At 40.5% G+C, this 20,899-nt stretch overlaps 1 protein-coding gene and 1 pseudogene across 2 annotated transcripts; both read left to right on the top strand.

The window, feature by feature from the left end:
* The first annotated feature begins 1,777 nt into the window (after positions 1 to 1,777).
* Positions 1,778 to 5,954, top strand: LOC118941142 (uncharacterized; annotated as a pseudogene). The gene is made up of 2 exons (XR_016488484.1): positions 1,778 to 2,163; positions 3,314 to 5,954. The product of XR_016488484.1 is annotated as an uncharacterized LOC118941142 (transcript).
* A 4,523-nt stretch (positions 5,955 to 10,477) lies between these two features.
* On the top strand, positions 10,478 to 20,398 carry LOC110496091 (uncharacterized). The gene is made up of 2 exons (XM_090206652.1): positions 10,478 to 11,663; positions 17,799 to 20,398. The coding sequence occupies exons 1-2, from the start codon at positions 10,514 to 10,516 to the stop codon at positions 18,911 to 18,913; spliced, it is 2,265 nt and encodes a 754-aa protein (XP_090062778.1). The 5' UTR covers positions 10,478 to 10,513; the 3' UTR covers positions 18,914 to 20,398.
* The last annotated feature ends 501 nt before the right edge of the window (positions 20,399 to 20,899 follow it).

Raw genomic sequence — 20,899 nt, 5'->3', positions numbered from 1 at the left:
TGAATGGAGGAATGGTCTAAGATCCCTCCCGATGTGTTCTCCAATCTCATAAAACATTTTAGAAAAAGGCTCAGTGTCATTATCCTCGCAAGGTGAGGTATTGAAAACAGGGATGACAATTTTGACCCCTATCTTTAAAAATATATATATTACTTGTTAAACAAAATGTATTTCTCTGAACAATAAAATAACAATTTTCCAATGTTTTTTAGCATACAATAGCTCAGTATTTTTAAATTTTATTTTATAGTCTTTTTTTGCTCATCTTTATCAAGTGTGCCAATAATTTTGGACCTAACGGTACGTATCAAAATAATTTGCTGAAAACAAAAATAAATTACATAAAAATAAATCTCTTGTGCCATAAATTGTGCTACTATATTGTACACAAATGAATTGAATAAATTAAAATTAGTCTCTAATTACTCTTATTTTCTCTAACTCACAAACTAATTCTAAAATCTTTAAAGAGAGCAAGGTATTTTGTTTCATTTCAAAAAAGCATAACATTTTATAAAAGCAGAATATTTCAGTCACCTTACATTATTCAGCCTTGCAGGGAGCTTGGTGGTTTTCCTGGCCCTCTGCTAGTGGTGGTGCATCCTGGGACAGTTGATATTGATTGTGCCATTTGCTGAGGAGACAGACTGAGACACATTAGTACCCAGCTCACCCCTGCTGAAAAACACATTAACTGGGAGCCCTGTCTCGTAACCATGGCAAAGCATGCAGGGAGCAGGTAGGGGTATTAGGGGGCAGCGGGTTCAACACACAGTCTCTCTGGGATTGTCTCTCAAGCTCTCTCCCTGTTTTTCTCCAAATCCCACACAGAGGCACGTACAGGGTCATGCACATGCGCACACACACACATACAATTTGTATATATTTTTCTTATTCAGGCTGCTTCCATCACTCATGTTACCACATACCTCTTATCTCCCTTAATCTCCATACATCAATCTTTTTCCTGTCTATGGAGACATGAGAACAAAATATAGAGGTAGCGAAAATAAAGGGGTAGCAAAGTTGTGCGAAAATAACAAAAGTAGTGCTTGATATACTGTATATTTTCACTATGCCATATTATTTTATACAGAAGCTGTAAAAGTTCTCAGCTATACTGTAGTGATCCTCCCTAATGAGCCACCTTGCAATTCCCACCAAGTGGGTTAACCCTATTGGCGTGATGCGTGGGGGGCTTGCTTTTCACGCCAGTGACACCTGTTCGCGACCCACCCACTTAGGGCATTTAAAAGGGTTGAGGGTTCAAATGCTGCTCCTGAGTAGTCCATGGTGGTGGATAGGCATTCACTGAAGGCTGCAGGGGTTACCGTTCAATGGCAGAACCCAGATATGTTAAAGGTACAGAAGGTGGACTTTGTGGCCTTTATAGCTATGGTGATTAATGGCACTGCCAAGGTGGAGAGGAAGTCCTGGAAAATAGACATTGTTGTGGATGCGACGGAATGTTTCCTGGGACTGAAAGACTTCTTGGCAGAGGAGTTGCATGGAGTATTGTCACAAGCCTCTCAGGTGAGAATTAAACATGAATACATTATTTAACCTTTATTTAACTAGGATAGTCAGAAGAAGGGAGATATGGGGATTTGAAGGATAGAAGAAGTGGGTGTTTGGGGGTTTTGGTTTTGTCAATGTGGTTTTTATTGTTTTATTTTGGGTGGATTTGTTTTCCCTATCATGTTTTATTTTTACCTTGTTTTTTTCAACGTCGTCCAGTTGGTGGCGGTAATTCATCTTTTGGTGTTGTAGCATGTCCAGATCATCCAGAAGAAGCCCAAGCGTTTTCCCAGGCTTTCAAAGGAAATCAATCAGAGATATGATGCTATTATGCTTCTTTTTTTTATTTTATAATAATTGCTCAAGGAAATAACTCTCCACAAGGGTCATCAGTGTCTTGTGAAAGAACAGGGGTCATAGACAACATCTTATTTATTTCAGGGAGCGGAAATTAAAAACGTTGTTCCACTTCCCCTTTAGTCGATAGAAAATCAGCTTTCACCCGCCACAACGTCTGGTTGAAATTCAAATCGCTAGCTAGCTAAACAATTACAACAAAGGCCGATTAAACATCTGGCGACTTTCATGACAAACGATATCTGATAGAAGTGTAGACAGCACCAGCTACGCAAGGATTGTACCAATGTGAGGCGTGTGCTATTTTCATTAAACTAGTTTAGCCTGCTTGAGATCCGGGGCTGTCGTAAGTGATCGAGCTAATGCTAGCTTTGTAAAGATAATTAGCTAGCTACGTAGTATGCTACGTAGTTTGCTAGCTTACTTTAAAGTTAATTTACTTCGGTAGCTAGTTCACCCCGGTCGTAGAAGATGAATGTGATGTTACTTCGAACATCTGGTAAAGTTGGCTAACTAGCTACTAGTAACCAAAACAGTCACTGAATCAGGATACTAGCTAGCTAGATTTCAGTGTCGCGTCAATGCATCAACTTTAGTTTACTTATGGAGGAGACTGTCATATCATATTTTGTTTATTGTGCACCTTTCCATATACATAATTGCAACGTGACCTATCACAAAATGAAGAAACTGCAATTAGTAAACAATCTGTTTACAATGTGCATATTACAAGACACGTTAGGCTGGACACATTACATTTTTAACAATACTTTTTCTGATAAAACTAGTTCATTGCATCCGCCATGGAGCCCAGTTTCATAATATTACAAATATGTCCCAGCTGTCTGCCGTAGTTTTGAAGTAATCACGAAAAAAACAGGCCTTATTTTGGAGCATTTTTCCCGCTCCTAATAGTTCTATTGAGCACCGTGGCACCAACTCGCCTTCCGACCGTTCTACTCACATTGTTCTAAGTCACGCCTCCTGCTTCGCTGTTGTTGGCAATGCCCACGTTGGTAGTTAAAATGTACACCACAACACATTACTCATGGAACTACTTCCGTGTTATGCAGACATACTCACACTTGGCACCATCGAGGTGCGGATGTTTACTTTCTACACAAGTTATTTTTCAGTTTCGTCCTAAGAACAGATTGTAGTGGTAAAATAAAAAGGGATACATAAATGGAATTATAAGCGTCACTCCATTCAGAAGAGACCCTGCGAATGTTCAATTCCATTCATATGCTAGTGTTCCAGCTTAGCTAACGTTCTTTTGCCATGTTTCATCCTTGGGGGAATTTTGACTCATTCTATTGTCCAGCCTAGACATGCTAGCTACACTTTCTCGTACCCATGTATGCCAGTTTTATGAAGGGGTGCGTGCACAAAGAACATTTTGTTTTGTATTTTAACCTTCTCAATATGACCTTTACAGTGGGAAGCCCTAAGTAGTTCACAAGACCTCCTAGGAAGTGAGCTGGAAGGAAAGAAAGGAGCCAGGTTGCAAGAAAACAGATGAAAGAAGGGGCAACAATGTCGGATGAAGGGGCAACAATGTCGGATGAAGGGGCAACAATGTCGGATGAAGGGGCAACGGCGTCGGAAGAAGGGGAAGGGGCAACTGCGTCGGAAGAAGGGGCAACGGCTTCGGATGAAGGGGCAATGGCGTCGAAAGAAGGGGCAATGGATGCCACTGGTAGTGAAGAGGAGTCCGATGCCTTGTCTAATGGCAGCCCCATACCACCTAAGAGGGGAAGGGGTAGGCCCAAAGGATCAGGCTCCAAGAAACCTAAGATACTGAGGGTACTAGACAAGCAGCCACGGGGCAGGCCACGTAAAGTGGTTGACCCTAATGCTGTTTCAGCAGAGCGTGGCCGGCCCAAAAAAGTTCAGCAAAAAAAAAAATTGGGTAGGCCGAGGAAGTACCTGTCACCCGAGGAGGAAGAGGAGAGAAAGATACTGAAAAGCCAACCTAGAGTGTGGAAGCCGCTCGGAAGGCCGCGCATCCATCCCCGCAGGGATCCCCCCGCCACACCCACCTCTGCCGAGCCACGGAGAAGAGGCCGTCCACTCAAGGCATCAACAGATAGAGGTGCCAACTTACAGACGAACCCACCTCCAACTTCTAAAGTTTCAAAGCCCCCCGCTAAAGATGATTCCCCGCGAAAGAGTGGCCGCCCCTTAGGCTCCTTCAAAGCCAAGAGAGCAGCAGAGACGGATAGGTCCAACAGTTCACCCTCAGCCAAACAGGGTTGCACTGTTTCTCCAATAGTAAGGCTTTACCGCCGCTCCAACGGTAAAGCAAATGTGTTCGATGAAGCTGCCTTCCAAGCCCAGAGGCAAAAAGGCAAGAGAAAGTCTGAACGCTGATTATACAGCGTATGATTCAGAGGAGGAAAATGAAGATACACAGAGAAATGAGGATGAAGTCTTTTCTCTAGTAGAAGATGACAAAGAAGAGGAAATTAAACCACGCGATGGTCATGGCAAGGCTAGTAAACCTGGTAAGGTAGTGGCAGCTATTAAGAAAAAATAAGTGGTTGTTCCTAAGAGGGGGGGCAGAAAGCCTGGCTCAATCAAAAAGGTTGTAAAGTAAAAGGAACCTGGGCGGAGCAGACTGAACGAGTATCAGTAGCATCTTGTAAGATATTTTTTTAACATTTTATTATCTCTTACCCAGCTCTTTCTTGCTTTCTCAACTAACCTATGTGTCTGTTTGCTCTTGCTGTTATTTTTTATGGTTTGATGCCTTCGTGGAAACCTTGTGGAAAAGAAAAGTACTTTTTGTACTTCCTTGGTCATCTATAGCTTGAATGATGTGAAGACAATTTCATTGACAGTTGTTAATCTTGTATTATTCTGTTCAGACTTATCCCATTTAGATTTTTTCACTGGTACTGTCATTGATACAGTTTCTAATTCCATACACATCCTATAGTTGATGATATTCTCATTGAGGTTTGTTAATCTTGTATTGGTCTGTGCAGATTTGTCCAAATAAGCTCAAATGGTTTAAATCAATTGAATTAGTTAAGTATTTTGTTTTTTGTTTTTTATCTCTCCGTAAGCTCTGTAGTTTTCGAATTGCTAATGTCTTCTAATTTTATTTGCCTGAATTGCCAAAGCTTTGAATGTAACAACTTCCCCGTCCCAGCTATCTTTGTTTCGATATAGATGTTGTTAGTATCACTATCATGGCACCCTTTTACCTATAAAGTGCACTACTTTTGACCAAAGCCCCATGGACCCTGGTCAAAAGTAATGCACTATAAGGGGAATATGGTGCCATTTGGGACTGTACCATAATCATAGTTGTTTTCTTTCACTTGGTTCATTGCATACTTCACCTTGTGGAGTCAAGACGGTACCTGTAAACTTCCAATCCATCATCCTTAAGATTTCTCTTAGAAGATGTATGGTTATTCACTATTGTGATGGTTTTGTTTGCCAGTATCATCCTTGTAATTCACTCAACATCACTCCTCACAGTTCTTTTTAAGACTTTTTATGTCAGCTCTTTTTACTTGTTTTTTATCACTTGGCTTTCATCTGAAGTGGATGGCTTGGTTTCACAGACTCTGGGTGATGTTGTGTGTAAATGTTCAGATTGTATGTTAAACATGTCTTCATCTAGTCTGGTATTTGTTTATTTAATTAAGTATGTGCTGGACCATGATATCAACAGTTCATATTGCATTACAACTTCGTAAATTCTGTAATATAAAAATAGTAATTGAGGTACACAACAGAATCTATCATTTGTATGAATTCATGTTCCTGTGACCAAAGCTTGTTAGTTTCATGTTTTCAACTTGGTCTCTCAACTTGGTCTGTTGCTTGGATTAATACAATGTTCTTCAAGATGCAGTTAGAACTATAGAGATACATACCGTAAGTTTTACCTATGTATTTATCTCTGTGATCAGAAACAGGTCTGTGAAACCTCCCCAACGTTCATTTGAGGGTAATGTGAATTTCTGTTTTTTTAGAGAGAGCAAATATTTAGAAAGTTTCATGTAATAAAGTGAAATGTCAAACTTTGTTTTTGATGTTTTTTTAATCTCAATAAAACCTCATATGACTTGCTTTGTCTTTATTTTGTATTATTGTAAAGCTTAAAAGCAGAATGTGGTGAATAAATGGAAGATTTGATAGAAACATTTATTCCTGGCTGGTCAGGATCAAAAAGTCAGTGGTGGAATGTTCACACCGTTTATTGGACCGAGCTCAATCCATAAGTAATACTGACGTCTGCAGAGTCTGACTCTCAGCCGAGTTCCCCGACTCTACCCAGCGTTTATTGACAAGATTATTCCCGTCATTCTTAGTTTAGCTAAATGGTATAGTCGTTGTGCATTCTCAATGGACATTTGGGTCTTTTCGTAAATTCGCTCTGGCTATCTACAGTACTCTGATTTCAGAGCACTCTCCTCTGAGTGTAATGAATTTATGAGCGCTCAACCCCCATTGAATATGGCTGGTGTCAGTAAACTTCAGCAAAAGAGCGTAATTTACAGTCACAGTTACAGTCACCAACGCTCTGGAAAACTGCCTAACCAGCTCTGCTAGGGTGAGTAAAATGGTCAGTGGTCTCATTTGTGTCTGGAAGTAGCTAGCAAGCTAGCCAACGTTAGCTTGGGTGCTTGACTGCCAGAAGATCAGAAAGCCAAAGGCTGGAGTGTCCAGTGTGCGCTCCGAGAATGAAAGCTCTGCATTTACAAACAGACAATCTGACTACACTCTGAATTTACAAGCGCACTCTGGCACTCCAGATTGAATTTAAGAACACACCCAAAGTTGTAAAATGTTTAGCTAGTCATTTGTTATGCTAACTAGCTAGCAAGAGGTTGCATAGCAACAGCATCAACTTCCGGTAGACAAGTGAAGAGACAGTACGCTCAACTGAAAGCATACTGTTCGTGTACAGTATACTAAACTTAACTATGTAGTATATACTCATTAAGTGTGCAGTATACGTATGTTAGTATGGGTATTCGCACGCAGCTCTGGTTGCCTCTGCCAGGAGGCTGAAACTTGGCTGCAAGTGGCTCTTCCAGCAAGACACTAACCCCAAGAACACATAATCTACAAATAAATGATTAATTGACCACAAAACCAATACTTTGCAATGGCCATCTCAGTCTCTTGACTTGAACCCCATTGAAAACCTGTGGTTTGAATTGAAGAGGGCAATCCATATTCACAGACAAAGGATATCAAGGATCTGGAAAGATTCTGAATGGAGGAATGGTCTAAGATCCCTCCCGATGTGTTCTCCAATCTCATAAAACATTTTAGAAAAAGGCTCAGTGTCATTATCCTCGCAAGGTGAGGTATTGAAAACAGGGATGACAATAATTTTGACCCCTATCTTTAAAAATATATATATTACTTGTTAAACAAAATGTATTTCTCTGAACAATAAAATAACATTTTTCCAATGTTTTTTAGCATACAATAGCTCAGTATTTTTAAATTTTATTTTATAGTCTTTTTTTGCTCATCTTTATCAAGTGTGCCAATAATTTTGGACCTGACGGTACGTATCAAAATAATTTGCTGAAAACAAAAATAAATTACATAAAAATAAATCTCTTGTGCCATAAATTGTGCTACTATATTGTACACAAATGAATTGAATAAATTAAAATTAGTCTCTAATTACTCTTATTTTCTCTAACTCACAAACTAATTCTAAAATCTTTAAAGAGAGCAAGGTATTTTGTTTCATTTCAAAAAAGCATAACATTTTATAAAAGCAGAATATTTCAGTCACCTTACATTATTCAGCCTTGCAGGGAGCTTGGTGGTTTTCCTGGCCCTCTGCTAGTGGTGGTGCATCCTGGGACAGTTGATATTGATTGTGCCATTTGCTGAGGAGACAGACTGAGACACATTAGTACCCAGCTCACCCCTGCTGAAAAACACATTAACTGGGAGCCCTGTCTCGTAACTGTCCCTGTCTCGTATTAGGGGGCAGCGGGTTCAACACACAGTCTCTCTGGGATTGTCTCTCAAGCTCTCTCCCTGTTTTTCTCCAAATCCCACACAGAGGCACGTACAGGGTCATGCACATGCGCACACACACACATACAATTTGTATATATTTTTCTTATTCAGGCTGCTTCCATCACTCATGTTACCACATACCTCTTATCTCCCTTAATCTCCATACATCAATGTTTTTCCTGTCTATGGAGACATGAGAACAAAATATAGAGGTAGCGAAAATAAAGGGGTAGCAAATCAAGTTGTGCGAAAATAACAAAAGTAGTGCTTGATATACTGTATATTTTCACTATGCCATATTATTTTATACAGAAGCTGTAAAAGTTCTCAGCTATACTGTAGTGATCCTCCCTAATGAGCCACCTTGCAATTCCCACCAAGTGGGTTAACCCTATTGGCGTGATGCGTGGGGGGCTTGCTTTTCACGCCAGTGACACCTGTTCGCGACCCACCCACTTAGGGCATTTAAAAGGGTTGAGGGTTCAAATGCTGCTCCTGAGTAGTCCATGGTGGTGGATAGGCATTCACTGAAGGCTGCAGGGGTTACCGTTCAATGGCAGAACCCAGATATGTTAAAGGTACAGAAGGTGGACTTTGTGGCCTTTATAGCTATGGTGATTAATGGCACTGCCAAGGTGGAGAGGAAGTCCTGGAAAATAGACATTGTTGTGGATGCGACGGAATGTTTCCTGGGACTGAAAGACTTCTTGGCAGAGGAGTTGCATGGAGTATTGTCACAAGCCTCTCAGGTGAGAATTAAACATGAATACATTATTTAACCTTTATTTAACTAGGATAGTCAGAAGAAGGGAGATATGGGGATTTGAAGGATAGAAGAAGTGGGTGTTTGGGGGTTTTGGTTTTGTCAATGTGGTTTTTATTGTTTTATTTTGGGTGGATTTGTTTTCCCTATCATGTTTTATTTTTACCTTGTTTTTTTCAACGTCGTCCAGTTGGTGGCGGTAATTCATCTTTTGGTGTTGTAGCATGTCCAGATCATCCAGAAGAAGCCCAAGCGTTTTCCCAGGCTTTCAAAGGAAATCAATCAGAGATATGATGCTATTATGCTTCTTTTTTTTATTTTATAATAATTGCTCAAGGAAATAACTCTCCACAAGTGTCATCAGTGTCTTGTGAAAGAACAGGGGTCATAGACAACATCTTATTTATTTCAGGGAGCGGAAATTAAAAACGTTGTTCCACTTCCCCTTTAGTCGATAGAAAATCAGCTTTCACCCGCCACAACGTCTGGTTGAAATTCAAATCGCTAGCTAGCTAAACAATTACAACAAAGGCCGATTAAACATCTGGCGACTTTCATGACAAACGATATCTGATAGAAGTGTAGACAGCACCAGCTACGCAAGGATTGTACCAAGGTGAGGCGTGTGCTATTTTCATTAAACTAGTTTAGCCTGCTTGAGATCCGGGGCTGTCGTAAGCGATCGAGCTAATGCTAGCTTTGTAAAGATAATTAGCTAGCTACGTAGTAGTATGCTACGTAGTTATGCTACGTAGTTTGCTAGCTTACTTTAAAGTTAATTTACTTCGGTAGCTAGTTCACCCTGGTCGTAGAAGATGAATGTGATGTTACTTCGAACATCTGGTAAAGTTGGCTAACTAGCTACTAGTAACCAAAACAGTCACTGAATCAGGATACTAGCTAGCTAGATTTCAGTGTCGCGTCAATGCATCAACTTTAGTTTACTTATGGAGGAGACTGTCATATCATATTTTGTTTATTGTGCACCTTTCCATATACATAATTGCGACGTGACCTATCACAAAATGAAGAAACTGCAATTAGTAAACAATCTATGTTTACAATGTGCATATTACAAGACACGTTAGGCTGGACACATTACATTTTTAACAATACTTTTTCTGATAAAACTAGTTCATTGCATCCGCCATGGAGCCCAGTTTCATAATATTACAAATATGTCCCAGCTGTCTGCCGTAGTTTTGAAGTAATCACGAAAAAACAGGCCTTATTTTGGGGCATTTTTCCCGCTCCTAATAGTTATATTGAGCACCGTGGCACCAACTCGCCTTCCGACCGTTCTACTCACATTGTTCTAAGTTACGCCTCCTGCTTCGCTGTTGTTGGCAATGCCCACGTTGGTAGTTAAAATGTACACCACAACACATTACTCATGGAACTACTTCCGTGTTATGCAGACATACTCACACTTGGCACCATCGAGGTGCGGATGTTTACTTTCTACACAAGTTATTTTTCAGTTTCGTCCTAAGAACAGATTGTAGTGGTAAAATAAAAAGGGATACATAAATGGAATTATAAGCGTCACTCCATTCAGAAGAGACCCTGCGAATGTTCAATTCCATTCATATGCTAGTGTTCCAGCTTAGCTAACGTTCTTTTGCCATGTTTCATCCTTGGGGGAATTTTGACTCATTCTATTGTCCAGCCTAGACATGCTAGCTACACTTTCTCGTACCCATGTATGCCAGTTTTATGAAGGGGTGCGTGCACAAAGAACATTTTGTTTTGTATTGTAACCTTCTCAATATGACCTTTACAGTGGGAAGCCCTAAGTAGTTCACAAGACCTCCTAGGAAGTGAGCTGGAAGGAAAGAAAGGAGCCAGGTTGCAAGAAAACAGATGAAAGAAGGGGCAACAATGTCGGAAGAAGGGGCAACAATGTCGGAAGAAGGGGCAACAATGTCGGATGAAGGGGCAACAATGTTGGATGAAGGGGCAACAATGTCGGATGAAGGGGCAACGGCGTCGGAAGAAGGGGAAGGGGCAACGGCGTCGGAAGAAGGGGAAGGGGCAACTGTGTCGGAAGAAGGGGCAACGGCTTCGGAAGAAGGGGCAATGGCGTCGAAAGAAGGGGCAATGGATGCCACTGGTAGTGAAGAGGAGTCCGATGCCTTGTCTAATGGCAGCCCCATACCACCTAAGAGGGGAAGGGGTAGGCCCAAAGGATCAGGCTCCAAGAAACCTAAGATACTGAGGGTACTAGACAAGCAGCCACGGGGCAGGCCACGTAAAGTGGTTGACCCTAATGCTGTTTCAGCAGAGCGTGGCCGGCCCAAAAAAGTTCAGCAAAAAAAAAAATTGGGTAGGCCGAGGAAGTACCTGTCACCCGAGGAGGAAGAGGAGAGAAAGATACTGAAAAGCCAACCTAGAGTGTGGAAGCCGCTCGGAAGGCCGCGCATCCATCCCCGCAGGGATCCCCCCGCCACACCCACCTCTGCCGAGCCACGGAGAAGAGGCCGTCCACTCAAGGCATCAACAGATAGAGGTGCCAACTTACAGACGAACCCACCTCCAACTTCTAAAGTTTCAAAGCCCCCCGCTAAAGATGATTCCCCGCGAAAGAGTGGCCGCCCCTTAGGCTCCTTCAAAGCCAAGAGAGCAGCAGAGACGGATAGGTCCAACAGTTCACCCTCAGCCAAACAGGGTTGCACTGTTTCTCCAATAGTAAGGCTTTACCGCTGCTCCAACGGTAAAGCAAATGTGTTCGATGAAGCTGCCTTCCAAGCCCAGAGGCAAAAAGGCAAGAGAAAGTCTGTGAACGCTGATTATACAGCGTATGATTCAGAGGAGGAAAATGAAGATACACAGAGAAATGAGGATGAAGTCTTTTCTCTAGTAGAAGATGACAAAGAAGAGGAAATTAAACCACGCGATGGTCATGGCAAGGCTAGTAAACCTGGTAAGGTAGTGGCAGCTATTAAGAAAAAAGAAGTGGTTGTTCCTAAGAGGGGGGGCAGAAAGCCTGGCTCAATCAAAAAGGTTGTAAAGTAAAAGGAACCTGGGCGGAGCAGACTGAACGAGTATCAGTAGCATCTTGTAAGATGTTTTTTTAACATTTTATTATCTCTTACCCAGCTCTTTCTTGCTTTCTCAACTAACCTATGTGTCTGTTTGCTCTTGCTGTTATTTTTTATGGTTTGATGCCTTCGTGGAAACCTTGTGGAAAAGAAAAGTACTTTTTGTACTTCCTTGGTCATCTATAGCTTGAATGATGTGAAGACAATTTCATTGACAGTTGTTAATCTTGTATTATTCTGTTCAGACTTATCCCATTTAGATTTTTTCACTGGTACTGTCATTGATACAGTTTCTAATTCCATACACATCCTATAGTTGATGATATTCTCATTGAGGTTTGTTAATCTTGTATTGGTCTGTGCAGATTTGTCCAAATAAGCTCAAATGGTTTAAATCAATTGAATTAGTTAAGTATTTTGTTTTTTGTTTTTTATCTCTCCGTAAGCTCTGTAGTTTTCAAATTGCTAATGTCTTCTAATTTTATTTGCCTGAATTGCCAAAGCTTTGAATGTAACAACTTCCCCGTCCCAGCTATCTTTGTTTCGATATAGATGTTGTTAGTATCACTATCATGGCACCCTTTTACCTATAAAGTGCACTACTTTTGACCAAAGCCCCATGGACCCTGGTCAAAAGTAATGCACTATAAGGGGAATATGGTGCCATTTGGGACTGTACCATAATCATAGTTGTTTTCTTTCACTTGGTTCATTGCATACTTCACCTTGTGGAGTCAAGACGGTACCTGTAAACTTCCAATCCATCATCCTTAAGATTTCTCTTAGAAGATGTATGGTTATTCACTATTGTGATGGTTTTGTTTGCCAGTATCATCCTTGTAATTCACTCAACATCACTCCTCACAGTTCTTTTTAAGACTTTTTATGTCAGCTCTTTTTACTTGTTTTTTATCACTTGGCTTTCATCTGAAGTGGATGGCTTGGTTTCACAGACTCTGGGTGATGTTGTGTGTAAATGTTCAGATTGTATGTTAAACATGTCTTCATCTAGTCTGGTATTTGTTTATTTAATTAAGTATGTGCTGGACCATGATATCAACAGTTCATATTGCATTACAACATCGTAAATTCTGTAATATAAAAATAGTAATTGAGGTACACAACAGAATCTATCATTTGTATGAATTCATGTTCCTGTGACCAAAGCTTGTTAGTTTCATGTTTTCAACTTGGTCTCTCAACTTGGTCTGTTGCTTGGATTAATACAATGTTCTTCAAGATGCAGTTAGAACTATAGAGATACATACCGTAAGTTTTACCTATGTATTTATCTCTGTGATCAGAAACAGGTCTGTGAAACCTCCCCAACGTTCATTTGAGGGTAATGTGAATTTCTGTTTTTTTAGAGAGAGCAAATATTTAGAAAGCTTCATGTAATAAAGTGAAATGTCAAACTTTGTTTTTGATGTTTTTTTAATCTCAATAAAACCTCAAATATGACTTAATTTGTCTTTTATTTTGTATTATTGTAAAGCTTAAAAGCAGAATGTGGTGAATAAATGGAAGATTTGATAGAAACATTTATTCCTGGCTGGTCAGGATCAAAAAGTCAGTGGTGGAATGTTCACACCGTTTATTGGACCGAGCTCAATCCATAAGTAATACTGACGTCTGCAGAGTCTGACTCTCAGCCGAGTTCCCCGACTCTACCCAGCGTTTATTGACAAGATTATTCCCGTCATTCTTAGTTTAGCTAAATGGTATAGTCGTTGTGCATTCTCAATGGACATTTGGGTCTTTTCGTAAATTCGCTCTGGCTATCTACAGTACTCTGATTTCAGAGCACTCTCCTCTGAGTGTAATGAATTTATGAGCGCTCAACCCCCATTGAATATGGCTGGTGTCAGTAAACTTCAGCAAAAGAGCGTAATTTACAGTCACAGTTACAGTCACCAACGCTCTGGAAAACTGCCTAACCAGCTCTGCTAGGGTGAGTAAAATGGTCAGTGGTCTCATTTGTGTCTGGAAGTAGCTAGCAAGCTAGCCAACGTTAGCTTGGGTGCTTGACTGCCAGAAGATCAGAAAGCCAAAGGCTGGAGTGTCCAGTGTGCGCTCCGAGAATGAAAGCTCTGAATTTACAAACAGACAATCTGACTACACTCTGAATTTACAAGCGCACTCTGGCACTCCAGATTGAATTTAAGAACACACCCAAAGTTGTAAAATGTTTAGCTAGTCATTTGTTATGCTAACTAGCTAGCAAGAGGTTGCATAGCAACAGCATCAACTTCCGGTAGACAAGTGAAGAGACAGTACGCTCAACTGAAAGCATACTGTTCGTGTACAGTATACTAAACTTAACTATGTAGTATATACTCATTAAGTGTGCAGTATACGTATGTTAGTATGGGTATTCGCATGCAGCTCTGGTTGCCTCTGCCAGGAGGCTGAAACTTGGCTGCAAGTGGCTCTTCCAGCAATACACTAACCCCAAGAACACATAATCTACAAATAAATGATTAATTGACCACAAAACCAATACTTTGCAATGGCCATCTCAGTCTCTTGACTTGAACCCCATTGAAAACCTGTGGTTTGAATTGAAGAGGGCAGTCCATATTCACAGACAAAGGATATCAAGGATCTGGAAAGATTCTGAATGGAGGAATGGTCTAAGATCCCTCCCGATGTGTTCTCCAATCTCATAAAACATTTTAGAAAAAGGCTCAGTGTCATTATCCTCGCAAGGTGAGGTATTGAAAACAGGGATGACAATAATTTTGACCCCTATCTTTAAAAATATATATATTACTTGTTAAACAAAATGTATTTCTCTGAACAATAAAATAACAATTTTCCAATGTTTTTTAGCATACAATAGCTCAGTATTTTTAAATTTTATTTTATAGTCTTTTTTTGCTCATCTTTATCAAGTGTGCCAATAATTTTGGACCTGACGGTACGTATCAAAATCATTTGCTGAAAACAAAAATAAATTACATAAAAATAAATCTCTTGTGCCATAAATTGTGCTACTATATTGTACACAAATGAATTGAATAAATTAAAATTAGTCTCGAATTACTCTTATTTTCTCTAACTCACAAACTAATTCTAAAATCTTTAAAGAGAGCAAGGTATTTTGTTTCATTTCAAAAAAGCATAACATTTTATAAAAGCAGAATATTTCAGTCACCTTACATTATTCAGCCTTGCAGGGAGCTTGGTGGTTTTCCTGGCCCTCTGCTAGTGGTGGTGCATCCTGGGACAGTTGATATTGATTGTGCCATTTGCTGAGGAGACAGACCGAGACACATTAGTACCCAGCTCACCCCTGCTGAAAAACACATTAACTGCCTGCATTGGGAGCCCTGTCTCGTAACCATGGCAAAGCATGCAGGGAGCAGGTAGGGGTATTAGGGGGCAGCGGGTTCAACACACAGTCTCTCTGGGATTGTCTCTCAAGCTCTCTCCCTGTTTTTCTCCAAATCCCACACAGAGGCACGTACAGGGTCAGGCGCATGCGCACACACACACATACAATTTGTATATATTTTTCTTATTCAGGCTGCTTCCATCACTCATATGTTACCATATACCTCTTATCTCCCTTAATCTCCTTACATCAATCTTTTTCCTGTCTATGGAGACATGAGAACAAAATATAGAAGTAGGGAAAATAAAGGGGTAGCAAATCAAGTTGTGTGAAAATAACAAAAGTAGTGCTTGATATACTGTATATTTTCATTATTTCTACAGTTATAGATCTATGCCATATTATTTTATACAGAAGCTGTAAAAGTTATCATCTATACTGTAGTGATCCTCCTCCCTAATGAGCCAACTTGCAATTCCCACCAAGTGGGTTAACCCTATTGGCGTGATGCGTAGGGGGCTTGCTTTTCACGCCAGTCACACCCGTTCACGGCCCACTCCCTCCATTCGCTACACTGGTGTCAGAAATGGGATGGTGGACATGAGGCCATCGAAACGCACGGCCGGACGTGTGAGGGGACTGAGGTGGTCAAAGCACGGGACAAGCCTTCCCAACAAGGGTGAAAGAGAATGAAGTGACCGATGTTAGGGCATTTAAAAGGGTTGAGGGTTCAAATGCTGCTCCTGAATAGTCCATGGTGGTGGATAGGCATTCACTGAAGGCTGCAGGGGTTACCGTTCAACGGCAGAACCCAGATATGTTAAAGGTACAGAAGGTGGACTTTGTGGCCTTTATAGCTATGGTGATTAATTGCACTGCCAAGGTGGAGAGGAAGTCCTGGAAAATAGACATCGTTGTGGATGCGGCGGAATGTTTCCTGGGCCTGAAAGACTTCTTGGCAGAGGAGTTGCATGGAGTATTGTCACAAGCCTCTCAGGTCATAGAGCCTGAGAATTAAACATGAATACATTATTTAACCTTTATTTAACTAGGCTAGTCAGAAGAAGGGAGATATGGGGATTTGAAGGATAGAAGAAGTGGGTGTTTGGGGGTTTTGGTTTTGTCAATGTGGTTTTTATTGTTTTATTTTGGGTGGATTTAAGTTTGTTTTCCCTATCATGTATGGGTTTTATTTTTACCTTGTTTTTTTCAATGTCGTCCAGTTGGTGGCGGTAATACATATTTTGGGGTTGTAGCATGTCCAGATCATCCAGAAGAAGCCCAAGCGTTTTCCCAGGCTTTCAAAGGAAATCAATCTGAGATATGATGCTATTATGCTTCTTTTTTATTTTATAATAATTGCTCAAGGAAATAACTCTCCACAAGTGTCATCAGTGTCTTGTGAAAGAACAGGGGTCATAGACAACATCTTATTTATTTCAGGGAGCGGAAATTAAAAACGTTGTTCCACTTCCCCTTTAGTCGATCTTTCACCCGCCACAACGTCCGGTTGAAATTCAAATCGCTAGCTAGCTAAACAATTACAACAAAGGCCGATTAAATATCTGGCGACTTTCATGACAAACGATATCTGATAGAAGTGTAGACAGCACCAGCTACGCAAGGATTGTACCAAGGTGAGGCGTGTGCTATTTTCATGAAACTAGTTTAGCCTGCTTGAGATCCGGGGCTGTCGTAAGCGATCGAGCTAATGATAGCTTTGTAAAGATAATTAGCTAGCTACCTAGATGGATATGCTACGTAGTTTGCTAGCTAATTTTAATTTACTTCGGTAGCTAGTTCACCCCGGTCGTAGAAGATGAATGTGATGTTGCTTCGAACATCTGGTAAAGTTGGCTAACTAGCTACTAGTAACCAAAACAGTCATTGAATCAGGATACTAGCTAGCTAGATTTCAGTGTCGCGTCAATGCATCAACTTTAGTTTACTCATGGAGGAGACTGTCATATCATATTTTGTTTATTGTGCACCTTTCCATATACATAATTGCAACGTGACCTATCACAAAATGAAGAAACTGCAATTAGTAAACAATCTATGTTTACAATGTGCATATTACAAGACACGTTAGGCTGGACACATCACATTTTTAACAATACTTTTTCTGATAAAACTAGTTAATTGCATCCGCCATGGAGCCCAGTTTCATAATATATTACAAATATGTCCCAGCTGTCTGCCGTAGTTTTGAAGTAATCACGAAAAAACAGGCCTTATTTTGGGGCATTTTCCCGGCTCCTAATAGTTCTATTGAGCACCGTGGCACCAACTCGCCGTCGCCTGCTTCGCTGTTGTTGGCAATGCCCACGTTGGTAGTTAAAATGTACACCACAACACATTACTCATGTAACTATTTCCTTGGCACCATCGAGGTGCGGATGTTTACTTTCTACACAAGTTATTTTTCAGTTTCGTCCTAAGAACAGATTGTAGTGGTAGAATAAAAAGGGATACATAAATGGAATTATAAGCGTCACTCCAGTCAGAAGAGACCCTGCGAATGTTCAATTCCATTCATATGCTAGTGTTCCAGCTTAGCTAACGTTATTTTGCCATGTTTCATCCTTGGGGGAGTTTTGACTCATTCTATTGTCCAGCCTAGATATGCTAGCTACACTTTCTCGTGCCCACGTATGCCAGTTTTATGAAGGGGTGCGTGCACAAAGAACGTTTTGTATTGTAACCTTCTCGATATGACCTTTTACAGTGGGAAGCCCTAAGTAGTTCACAAGACCTCCTAGGAAGTGAGCTGGAAGGAAAGAAAGAAGGAGCCAGGTTGCAAGAAAACAGATGAAAGAAGAAGGGGCAACAATGTCGGATGAAGGGGCAATGGCGTCCGGGGAAGGGGCAACGGCTTCGGAAGAAGGGGAAGGGGCAACGGCTTCGGAAGAAGGGGAAGGGGCAATGGAGTCGGAAGAAGGGGCAATGGATGCCACTGGTAGTGAAGAGGAGTCTGATGAAGCCTTGTCTAATGGCAGCCCCATACCACCTAAGAGGGGAAGGGGTAGGCCCAAAGGATCAGGCTCCAAGAAACCTAAGATACTGAGGGTACTAGACAAGCAGCCACGGGGCAGGCCACGTAAAGTGGTTGACCCTAATGCTGTTTCAGCAGAGACAACTGCACCTTTGAAGTGTGGCCGGCCCAAAAAAGTTCAGCAAAAAAAAAAACTGGGTAGGCCGAGGAAGTACCTGCTGTCACCCGAGGAGGAAGAGGAGAGAAAGATACTGAAAAGCCAACCTAGAGTGTGGAAGCCGCTCGGAAGGCCGCGCATCCATCCCCGCGGGGATCCCCCTGCCACACCCACCTCTGCCGAGCCACGGAGAAGAGGCCGTCCACTCAAGGCATCAACAGTTAGAGGTGCCCACTTACAGAAGAACCCACCTCCAACTTCTAAAGTTTCAAAGCCCCCCGCTAAAGATGATTCCCCGCGAAAGAGTGGCCGCCCCTTAGGCTCCTTCAAAGCCAAGAGAGCAGCAGAGACGGATAGGTCCAACAGTTCACCCTCAGCCAAACAGGGTTGCACTGTTTCTCCAATAGTAAGGCTTTACCGCTGCTCCAACGGTAAAGCAAATGTGTTCGATGAAGCTGCCTTCCAAGCCCAGAGGCAAAAAGGCAAGAGAAAGTCTGTGAACGTTGATTATACAGCGCATGATTCAGAGGAGGAAAATGAAGATACACAGAGAAATGAGGATGAAGTCTTTTCTCTAGTAGAAGATGACAAAGAAGAGGAAATTAAACCACGCAATGGTCATGGTAAGGCTAGTAAACCTGGTAAGGTAGTGGCAGCTATTAAGAAAAAAGAAGTGGTTGTTCCTAAGAGGGGGGGCAGAAAGCCTGGCTCAATCAAAAAGGTTGTAAAGTAAAAGGAACCTGGGCGGAGCAGACTGAACGAGTATCAGTAGCATCTTGTAAGATGTTTTTTTAACATTTTATTATCTCTTACCCAGCTCTTTCTTGCTTTCTCAACTAACCTATGTGTCTGTTGGTCTTGCTGTTATTTTTTATGGTTTGATGCCTTCGTGGAAACCTTGTGGAAAAGAAAAGTACTTGTTGTACTTCCTTGGTCATCTATAGCTTGAATGATGTGAAGACAATTTCATTGACAGTTGTTAATCTTGTATTATTCTGTTCAGACTTATCCCATTTAGATTTTTTCACTGGTACTGTCATTGATACAGTTTCTAATTCCATACACATCCTATAGTTGATTATATTCTCATTGAGGTTTATTAATCTTGTATTGGTCTGTGCAGATTTGTCCAAATAAGCTCAAATGGTTTAAATCAATTGAATTAGTTAAGTATTTTGTTTTTTGTTTTTTATCTCTCCGTAAGCTCTGTAGTTTTCAAATTGCTAATGTCTTCTAATTTTATTTGCCTGAATTGCCAAAGCTTTGAATGTAACAACTTCCCCGTCCCAGCTATCTTTGTTTCGATATAGATGTTGTTAGTATCACTATCATGGCACCCTTTTACCTATAAAGTGCACTACTTTTGACCAAAGCCCCATGGACCCTGGTCAAAAGTAATGCACTATAAGGGGAATATGGTGCCATTTGGGACTGTACCATAATCATAGTTGTTTTCTTTCACTTGGTTCATTGCATACTTCACCTTGTGGAGTCAAGACGGTACCTGTAAACTTCCAATCCATCATCCTTAAGATTTCTCTTAGAAGATGTATGGTTATTCACTATTGTGATGGTTTTGTTTGCCAGTATCATCCTTGTAATTCACTCAACATCACTCCTCACAGTTCTTTTTAAGACTTTTTATGTCAGCTCTTTTTACTTGTTTTTTATCACTTGGCTTTCATCTGAAGTGGATGGCTTGGTTTCACAGACTCTGGGTGATGTTGTGTGTAAATGTTCAGATTGTATGTTAAACATGTCTTCATCTAGTCTGGTATTTGTTTATTTAATTAAGTATGTGCTGGACCATGATATCAACAGTTCATATTGCATTACAACTTCGTAAATTCTGTAATATAAAAATAGTAATTGAGGTACACAACAGAATCTATCATTTGTATGAATTCATGTTCCTGTGACCAAAGCTTGTTAGTTTCATGTTTTCAACTTGGTCTCTCAACTTGGTCTGTTGCTTGGATTAATACAATGTTCTTCAAGATGCAGTTAGAACTATAGAGATACATACCGTAAGTTTTACCTATGTATTTATCTCTGTGATCAGAAACAGGTCTGTGAAACCTCCCCAACGTTCATTTGAGGGTAATGTGAATTTCTGTTTTTTTAGAGAGAGCAAATATTTAGAAAGTTTCATGTAATAAAGTGAAATGTCAAACTTTGTTTTTGATGTTTTTTAATCTCAATAAAACCTAAAATATGACTTAATTTGTCTTTATTTGGTATTATTGTAAAGCTTAATTGTTTGGAAAGCAGAATGTGGTGAATAAATGGAAGATTTGATAGAAACATTTCTTCCTGGCTGGTTAGGATCAAAAAGTCAGTGGCGGAATGTTCACACCATTTATTGGACCCACTCTGTGCTTATCTCATTAGCATCATGGCAGCAACATTAAGACTTCTTAAAATGTTTTTAAAAAATCTAAACCAAAGAGAATTACTACTTTATATAAATAATATAAGTTGGAGAACATAGATAAATGGTTGGAGCTTAAGTAACTTAATGTAAAGAACATAACATTCTAAAGAATGTAGAATGATTTAGCGCTGGAGTCTATACAGTGCAATCAGAAAGTATTCAGACCCTTTCACTTTTTACACATTTTGTTACGTTACAGCCTTATTCTAAAATTGATTAAAAACATTTTTTTCCTCATCAATCTACACACAATACCCCATACTGACAGTTTTTTTTGCAAATGTA

This window comes from Oncorhynchus mykiss, chromosome 18 (genome assembly GCF_057628025.1).
Source record: "Oncorhynchus mykiss isolate SJ-2025 chromosome 18, ASM5762802v1, whole genome shotgun sequence".
Taxonomy (NCBI): domain Eukaryota; kingdom Metazoa; phylum Chordata; class Actinopteri; order Salmoniformes; family Salmonidae; genus Oncorhynchus; species Oncorhynchus mykiss.
This window is presented reverse-complemented; position numbering and strand designations above follow the sequence as displayed.